The 10,426-nt window shown below is 39.3% G+C and overlaps 1 protein-coding gene across 1 annotated transcript in view; it reads left to right on the forward strand.

The window, feature by feature from the left end:
* Nucleotides 1-3,956: 3,956 nt before the first annotated feature.
* LOC110463017 (collagen alpha-1(XII) chain-like) overlaps nt 3,957-10,426 on the forward strand; it is a 24,185-nt gene continuing 17,715 nt past the window's right edge. Inside the window, exons 1-4 of the mRNA XM_021517338.1 lie at nt 3,957-3,990; nt 4,446-4,556; nt 6,082-6,642; nt 7,244-7,585. Of these exons, the coding sequence (XP_021373013.1) occupies nt 4,505-4,556; nt 6,082-6,642; nt 7,244-7,585 (955 nt within the window). The 5' untranslated portion in view covers nt 3,957-3,990; nt 4,446-4,504. The remainder of the gene's footprint in view (nt 3,991-4,445; nt 4,557-6,081; nt 6,643-7,243; nt 7,586-10,426) is intronic.

Consider the following 10,426-nt stretch of genomic DNA (forward strand, 5'->3'; position numbering starts at 1 on the left):
GAGAAAGCATTTGTAGGTGTGTCATAATTCGGCGATAATACTATAAAATGAAGTACAAAAATACTGTAAAATTGAGTTAAATAAAAAATACTATAAAATGAAGTACAAAAATACTGTAAAATCGATAACGATAATACTGTAAAATGAAGTACAAAAATACTGTAAAATCGATAACGATAATACTTAAGGAATGATTTTTATTTTTTCAACATTTATGAGGTCATAACAACAATGGGTTTATGGACATATTGAATGAATCGCGTTAGCGATTCATGTAAAATATGTCCAAAAACCCATTGTTGTTATGACCTCATAAATGTTGAAAAAATAAATATCATTCCTTATATTTACATTGACGAATCCTTTCAGTGGATCGATATAACAACGAATAAAACAAATAAACAGGGTTTGTTCCTGCTTATACACGGGTGCAACGCAGTGGCGAGAACAGTGTTTTTTCGCGGGGAAATGTGACACTATCGTGAGAGATCTTAGCAACCGTCAACAACAATAACACAACAAAATGTAGTTCCATATTCAATGTTTATTTGTAGCACAGGACACCTGAATACGTGGATATTTCACAAAGCACAGTTCAATAATATTTTAAGATGTAAGAATTAAGCATCTAGTTCGGTCGTTCCGAGTGAGTAGTTTTTGTAGTGTATTACTACGCAGTGTGATCAGGTTACTATCAGTTCCCACGTGTTGAGATTCTTTGAACACCTGTGTTATGCATTTATGAATGTAATTTTTGTCAATGGGTCTAAGCATACAGAATGTAAATATTGTAAAATGAAGTACAAAAATACTGTAAAATTGATAACGATAATACTATAAAATGAAGTACAAAAATACTGTAAAATCCATAACGATAATACTGTAAAATGAAGTACAAAAATACTGTAAAATTGATAACAATAATACTATAAAATGAAGTACAAAAATACTGTAAAATCCATAACGATAATACTGTAAAATGAAGTACAAAAATACTGTAAAATTGATAACAATAATACTGTAAAATGAAGTACAAAAATACTGTAAAATCCATAACGATAATACTGTAAAATGAAGTACAAAAATACTGTAAAATTGATAACAATAATACTGTAAAATGAAGTACAAAAATACTGTAAAATCCATAACGATAATACTGTAAAATGAAGTACAAAAATACTGTAAAATTGATAACGATAATACTGTAAAATGCAGTACAAAAATACTGTAAAATCGATTACGATACTACTGTAAAATGAAATACAAAAATACTGTAAAATGGAGTTAAATAAAAAATACTGTAAAATCGATAACAATAATACTGTAAAATGAAGAACAAAATATTGTAAAATGGAGTAAAATAAAAAATACTGTAAAATTAAGTACAAATATACTGTAAAATGAAGTACAAAAATACTGTAAAATGGAGTACTAAAATACTGTAAAGTGGAAGTAAATACATACTGTAAAATCGATAACAATAATACTTTAAAATAAAGTACAAAAATACTGTAAAATGGAGTTAAATAAAAAATACTCTAAAATATACAATAATAAACATGTAAAATTGAGTACAATAAAAGAAATACTGTAAAATGGAGTACAATAAAAAAATACTGTAAAATCGATAACAATAATACTGTAAAATGAAGAACAAAATATTGTAAAATGGAGTAAAATAAAAAATACTGTAAAATTAAGTACAAATATACTGTAAAATGTAGTACATTAAAAAAATACTGTAAAATCAATACGAATGCCACTGTAAAATGAAGTACAAAAAACCTTAAAATCGATATGAATAATACTGTAAAATGAAGTACAAAAAGTACTGTAAAATGGAGTACAAAAATACTGTAAAGTGGAAGTAAATACATACTGTAAAATGGATAACAAAAATACTGTAAAATGAAGTACAAAAATACTGTAAAATGAAGTACAAAAATACAGTAAAGTGGAATCAGATACATACTGTAAAATGGAGTACAAAAATACTGTAAAGTGGAAGCAGATACTTACTGTAAAATGGATAACAATAATACTGTAAAATGAAGTACAAAAATACTGTAAAGTAAAAGTAGATACATACTGTAAAATGGATAACAAAAATTCTGTAAAATGAAGTACAAAAATACTGTAAAATGAAGTACAAAAATACTGTAAAGTAAAAGTAGATACATACTGTAAAATGGATAACAATAATACTGTAAAATGAAGTTCAAAAATACTGTAAAGTAAAAGTAGATACATACTGTAAAATGGATAACAAAAATACTGTAAAATGAAGTACAAAAATACTGTAAAATGAAGTACAAAAATACTGTAAAATGGTTTTCAATAAATAAATACTGTAACATAAATACTGTAACATAGATACTGTAACATAGATACTGTAAGATAGAGTACAAAAATACTGTACAGTGGAGTACATTAGAATAGATAACTGTAAATGGAGAACTGTCAAATAATTATTGTAAAATAGATAACCTTAAGACGAATAATGCAAAATGGAATACCGTAAAATGAATATTTAAAACATATATACTGTAGAATGGAGTACTGTTAAAAGAAAACTGTAAATAGAGTACCGTTAAATAAAAACAGTAAACCAGATTACCGTTATATCAAAAACAGTGAACCAAATTACCGTTATATCAAAAACAGTAAACCAAATTACCGTTATATCAAAAATGTAAAACAGAATACCGTAAAAAATAAATACTGTAAAAAAGGCTACCTTTAATTATAAAAAAAAGTGGAAAAATGGATAACTATAAAATAAATATTGTAAAAATGAGTACCGTTAAAAAAAAAGTGGAAAATGGAGAAAGTTAATTCAATACTTCAAAGTAAAGAACCACAAAATAAAACCTGTAAAGTCACAAAATGAATACTGTGAAACAAAAAACCACAAAATGAATACTGTGAAACAAAAAACCACAAAATGAATACTGTGAAACAAAACAACACAAAATGAATACTGTGAAACAAAGAAACACAAAATTAATACTGTGAAACAAAACATCACAAAATGAATACTATGAAACAAAACAAAACAAAATGAATACTGTGAAACAAAACAACACAAAATGAATACTGTGAAACAAAAAACCACAAAATGAATACTGTGAAACAAAAAACCACAAAATGAATACTGTGAAACAAAGAAACACAAAATTAATACTGTGAAACAAAACAACACAAAATGAATACTGTGAAACAAAACAACACAAAATGAATACTGTAAAACAAAACAACAGAAAATGAATACTGTGAAACAAAACAACACAAAATGAATACTGTGAAACAAAACAACACAAAATGAATACTGGGAAACAAAATACCACAAAATGAATACTGTGAAGCAAAACAACACAAAATGAATACTGTGAAACAAAACAACACAAAATAAATACTGTGAAACAAAAACAAAAACACAAAAAAATGAATACTGTGAAACAAAACAACACAAAATGAATACTGTGAAGCAAAATACCACAAATTGATTACGGTGAAATAAGAGTTCTGTAAAATAAATATTGAAAAGAGGGTACCGTTAAATGAAAAAATTAAAATGGATAACTGTAAAATAAATATTGTCACATAGAATACTTATTAATAGAGTACAGTAAAAGAGATACTGTAAAATGGAGTACCGTCAAATGATAATTATAAGTTGAGTACAGTAAAAGAGAAAACCTAGAATGCTGGTAAAAAAATGCCACTGTGAAAGTGTTGTTCTTTTTCTTTCCTTTTTACTAAAACGATTGTCGTATTTTTTTTGTTAATTGGGGAGCTATTGCGTGGTGCATACTGCCGGTATGAGGGTAAATCAGTAACAAGCCGGCGTTATCGGAGTGTGAAATTTGTAAAGGGCAGAAATTGCATATTTTTCACGAAAGGGATATTTATTGACTAGAAACCTCTTCAGACAGGCAGAATGACGCACAGACGAAGTGAAAACTCGATGCCCCTCGCCAGGTAATTCAGGTAAGCGATCATTGACAGCCCTGGGAAACATAGACTGTGTTTCCATTTGCGGATAGTGAACCATTCTTATCAGTCGTGACAAGAGCTTGTTTATGTTCTATGATAACCTCAGCTTAACAAAATGTAACCAAGTTTAGAATTACCAAATAAGTTCCTACTATTGTTTCATCCTTTAACACATTAATATCAGTTTCTATTTGCATATCGAAGCCAACACGTTTACATTGAACATGGTAAATCTGAATAAATGTAATTTTATATATATTTGCCACACTTAAGATGACAAGATTCCTTGTCATTTTTCAGTTAACGTTAGCCAACCCATAGAAACCCGTGAAGGCGAAACTAGACCTGCCTATAAGGTAACTTGATTCAGGAAAATATGCAGCTTTTCTATGATGGTGGTCACATGTTTTTCCTTCTGTTTGTATGTTGGTTCGTCCAATGTGAAACAGTGAATGGTCAAAATCCTGAAACCGGAAATCAACCTGTAACTGATGCTAACTTTGGAGGAATGATAACCAAACCAATCATTGATACTCGGAGAGTGCCAGCGACACACCCCAGTAAGTAGATACCCCAACAAGGAAACGGTGTTGTTTGACCTTAGACTTCAACTCTGACACATACCCAACACATAAACACGTCAATGTTTGTTACCTAAAATTGGACACAAATGCTGCCAAAATAAATCTTCTGCATCCACTGTAAAATTTGGAATCTATATATTTCTCTCTCTACTTCCCAACAGCATTTATTGTGTCTTATCACCTTGTTTGGCAATAACTCACAATTTACCTTGGCGCTTAGTTAACGTTCGCCAAAGTGAGACAGGCAATGGGTTCTGTCCCCAGGCTTGGGCATTACTAATTGTCCTTAAAAATGGTACTTTTCATTCCTTGCTAAACGTTCAGCATTTCAGGTAATGACAACAGCTAGTTAAGCCGTTGTCAATATAATGTGACCGAGTGGATTGCTGTTGGATACCTTCGGCATGTTATGTCAGTGTAACACTATAAAGTCGGCATCAGATCCGCGCTATCGCAAGGAGGCAAATATATCAAAATACCGCCTCCAGCACACATACACTACACACATGGAGGCACACATACACTACACACATGGAGGCACACATAAAATACACACATGGAGGCACAAATACACTACACACATGGGGGCATACATACACTACACACATGTAGGCATGCACTACACACATGCAGGCATACACTACACACCTGGAGGCACGCAAACACTACACACATGGAGTCACACATACACTACACAAATGGAGGCACACATACACCACCCACATGGAGGCACACATAAAATACACACATGGAGGCACAAATACACTACACACATGGAAGCACACATACACTCCACACATGGAGGCACACATACCCTACACCCATGGAGGCACACATACAATACACACATGGAGGAACGCACACACTACACACATGGAGGCATACACTACACACATGGAGGCATGCACTACACACATGAAGGCACGCATACACTACACACAGTGAGGCACGCATACACTACACACATGGAGGCACGCATACACTACACACATGGAGGCATACACTACACACATGGAAGCACACATACACTACACACATGGAGGCACGCATACACTACACACATGGACGCATACACTACACACATGGAGGCACACACTACACACATGGAGGCACACATACACTACACACATGGAGGCATACACTACACACAGGGAGGCATACACTACGCACATTGAGGCATACACTACACACATAGAGGCATACACTACACACATGGAGGCACCCATACACTACACACATGGAGGCATACACTACAAACATGGAAGCACACATACACTACACACATGGAAGCACGCATACACTACACACATGGAGGCACGTCCTTAAATAACCTTAGCTGTAAATAAGTAATTGAACCCTATAAACCCGAATAAATGAATAGGTCAAAGCTTGTAACATAGGACCCAAATTGACACTAGTCAACACTGACACATGTTAATATTTGTTTTATGTTTTACACAACATTGTTTTTTAAGTTATTATTTTGATGATCTGGTTGTAGTGTGTCGTACCTCCAAAGCCGATGTGTTTTTCTTGGTGGATTCGTCAGGAAGCGTTGGATCGAGCAATTTCCAATTGCAGAAAGACTTTATTGTCGATTTTGTCAGACATATGAGAATAGGTATCAGTGATTTACTTGTAGGAATATTCACATTTTCAACCAGCCCGACGTATCAGATAAACATCATGGCACATCACGACCAGCGTTCACTGATAGCTGCTGTGAACGCCATACCGTACATAAGCGGGAGTACTCACACGGGTACAGCCATCGAGTACGTCATACAACAGGCACTGAGCACAGGGTCTGCAAACAGGGCTGACGCGCCGGACTCTCTAATTGTCATGACTGATGGTCAGTCCAATAATAAGGTAATGACACTTGAGGCTTCCAGGAAACTGCATAAGACAGGAGCAGCTACCTTCGCTATAGGTATAGGGAGGGGACCAAACACAGATGAACTAGCCGCCATAGCCTCAACACCTGACAACGTTAAGCTGGTTTCCAGTTTTCACGACCTCAGTGGATTGCTTAAAACTGTTTTCAGCAAAACTTGCTTCGGTAAGTAGCGAATTTAAGGCCACCTAAGATTGGAAGACGAAGGAATGATTACCAGCACTATTCAAAAAGAGGATTAATACAGTTTTAAACATACTTTAAAAACTATTAAGTATTAAACAAAAGCATTAAGGAGTACGCACATGCATTCATCGGTGATGAGAAAGGGTATGACATTACTGTCACGGTAAATGATATAATGCGAACCTTATACATCTTCCTTCTTGTTATTCTCTCTGGTGATTTCGTGTTTTAGCAAAGAACTTTGAATTCTGACCCTAATAATATGTCATTTTCAGTGATATCCAATTGTTAAATTTCTATAAGGGTAAAAATCAGCGGTCGCCTTAGTGACGCGACAATGTGGGGTCAACAATCAGCTACATTACTCTTTATAATAAATGAAATAGCTGTCCGCAATTTTCAGTGCTATGTCATACAAATCTGGCTGCTTTTGTAACGAGCACTAAAACATGTATTGTTTAAATGCAATCTATTTCAAAGCAGTTGATTTAGGTTACAAATGTCATGCTGTTTTCTTTTACATCTTCTTGTCTTTAACAATAAGAAGTTTTTAATTTACAAACAACCTTCTTTCCTCCAGGAAGCTTTCCGCCTCCTTCGACGACAACGAGGGCAACAAGAACTATACCACTAACAACTACTACTACAACAACACCAACAACTACCACAACTACAACACCAACAACTAATAAACCTACAACTAAACCAACAACTACTAAACCTACAACTAAACCAACAACAACTACTAAACCAACAACTACTAAACCTACAACTAAACCAACTACTAAACCTACAACTAAACCAACTACTAAACCTACAACTACTACACCAACAACTTTTACAACAACCACAATTACTACTACTGTAACGCCGAGAAGGCTCACGACACCATCGACCACGGTCTCAGCACTGCTATCAACAGGTACTAAGTATGTGTTTTATTGGTGATAAATTCATATGCCATGTGACATTTTGACTTTATATCCATTTTAACTTAAATGATATAAATTCATGATTCACAGTAACGTTATGTTCAATCAATAAGTGCAAAATATTGATGATAGATGTATCTCTCAATGGCCATGCATGTTTCCCCGGGGGATCCCACAACAGACGGTCGCCTCATGTTAGGTGTCATTGTTTCCCCGGGGGACCCCACAACAGACCGCCGCCTCATTTTAGGTGTCCCTGTTTCCCCGGGGGTTCCCACAACCGCCGGTCGCCTCATGTTAGGTGTCACTGTTTCCCTGGGGGATCCCACAACAGACCGTCGCCTCATTTTAGGTGTCACTGTTTCCCCGGGGGGATCCCACAACAGACGGTCGCCTCATGTTAGGTGTCACTGTTTCCCTGGGGGATCCCACATTAGACGGTCGCCTCATGTTAAGTGTCATTGTTTCCCCGGGGGATCCCACAACAGCGACGGTCGCCTCATGTTAGGTGTCACTGTTTCCCTGGGCGATCCCACAACAGACCGTCGCCTCATTTTAGGTGTCACTGTTTCCCCGGGGTTCCCACAACAGACAGTCGTCTCATGTAAAGTGTCACTGTTTTCCCGGGGGATCCCACATTAGAGGGTCGCCTCATGTTAGGTGTCATTGTTTCCCCGGGGGATCCCACAACAGCCGTCGCCTCATGTTAAGTGTCACTTTTTCCCGGGGGATCCCACATTAGACAGTCGCCTCATGTTAGGTGTCATTGTTTCCCCGGGGGATCCCACAATAGACGGTCGCCTCATGTTAAGTGTCATTGTTTCCCCGGGGGATCCCACAACAGGCGGTTGCCTCATGTTAAGTGTCACTGTTTTCCCGGGGGATCCCACATTAGACAGTCGCCTCATGTTAGGTGTCATTGTTTCCCCGGGGGATCCCACAACAGCCGTCGCCTCATGTTAAGTGTCACTTTTTCCCGGGGGATCCCACATTAGACAGTCGCCTCATGTTAGGTGTCATTGTTTCCCCGGGGGATCCCACAACAGACGGTCGTCTCATGTTAAGTGTCACTGTTTTCCCGGGGGATCCCACATTAGACAGTCGCCTCATGTTAGGTGTCATTGTTTCCCCGGGGGATCCCACAACAGCGACGGTCGCCTCATGTTAGGTGTCACTGTTTCCCCGGGGGGTCCCACAACAGACGGTCGTCTCATGTTAAGTGTCACTGTTTTCCCGGGGGATCCCACATTAGAGGGTCGCCTCATGTTAGGTGTCATTGTTTCCCCGGGGGATCCCACAACAGGCGGTCGTCTCATGTTAAGTGTCACTGTTTTCCCGGGGGATCCCACATTAGAGGGTCGCCTCATGTTAGGTGTCATTGTTTCCCCGGGGGGTCCCACAACAGCCGTCGCCTCATGTTAGGTGTCATTGTTTCCCCGGGGGATCCCACAACAGCGACGGTCGCCTCATGTTAGGTGTCACTGTTTCCCCGGGGGTTCCCACAACAGGCGGTCGCCTCATGTTAGGTGTCATTGTTTCCCCGGGGGGTCCCACAACAGCCGGTCGCCTCATGTTAAGTGTCACTGTTTCCCCGGTGGATCCTACAACAGACGGTCGCCTCATGTTAGGTGTCATTGTTTCCGCGGGGGATCCCACAACAGACGGTCGCCTCATGTTAAGTGTCATTGTTTCCCCGGGGGATCCCACAACAGCGACGGTCGCCTCATGTTAGGTGTCACTGTTTCCCCGGGGGTTCCCACAACAGACGGTCGCCTCATGTTAGGTGTCACTGCTTCCCTGGGGGATCCCACAACAGACGGTCGCCTCATTTTAGGTGTCACTGTTTCCCCGGGGTTCCCACAACAGACGGTCGTCTCATGTAAAGTGTCACTGTTTTCCCGGGGGATCCCACATTAGAGGGTCGCCTCATGTTAGGTGTCATTGTTTCCCCGCCGGATCCCACAACAGACGGTCGCCTCATGTTAAGTGTCATTGTTTCCCCGGGGGATCCCACAACAGCGACGGTCGCCTCATGTTAGGTGTCACTGTTTCCCCGGGGGTTCCCACAACAGACGGTCGCCTCATGTTAGGTGTCACTGTTTCCCCGGGGGGTCCCACAACAGACGGTCGTCTCATGTTAAGTGTCACTGTTTTCCCGGGGGATCCCAAATTAGACGGTCGCCTCATGTTAGGTGTCATTGTTTCCGCGGGGGATCCCACAACAGACGGTCGCCGCATGTTAAGTGTCATTGTTTCCCCGGGGGATCCCACAACAGCCGTCGCCTCATGTTAGGTGTCATTGTTTCCCCGGTGGATCCCACAACAGACGGCCGCCTCATGTTAGGTGTCACTGTTTCCCCGGGGGGTCCCACAACAGACGGTCGTCTCATGTTAAGTGTCACTGTATTCCCGGGGGATCCCACATTAGACGGTCGCCTCATGTTAGGTGTCATTGTTTCCGCGGGGGATCCCACAACAGACGGTCGCCGCATGTTAAGTGTTATTGTTTCCCCGGGGGATCCCACATTAGACGGTCGCCCCATGTTAGGTGTCATTGTTTCCCCGGGGGGTCCCACACCAGACGGTCGCCTCATTTTAGTTGTCACTGTTTCCCCGGGGTTCCCACAACAGACGGTCGTCTCATGTAAAGTGTCACTGTTTTCCCGGGGGATCCCACATTAGACGGTCGCCCCATGTTAGGTGTCATTGTTTCCCCGGGGGGTCCCACAACAGACGGTCGCCTCATTTTAGTTGTCACTGTTTCCCCGGGGTTCCCACAACAGACAGTCGTCTCATGTAAAGTGTCACTGTTTTCCCGGGGGATCCCACAT

The sequence above is a fragment of the Mizuhopecten yessoensis genome, unplaced genomic scaffold, assembly GCF_002113885.1.
Source record: "Mizuhopecten yessoensis strain PY_sf001 unplaced genomic scaffold, ASM211388v2 scaffold10855, whole genome shotgun sequence".
NCBI lineage: Eukaryota > Metazoa > Mollusca > Bivalvia > Pectinida > Pectinidae > Mizuhopecten > Mizuhopecten yessoensis.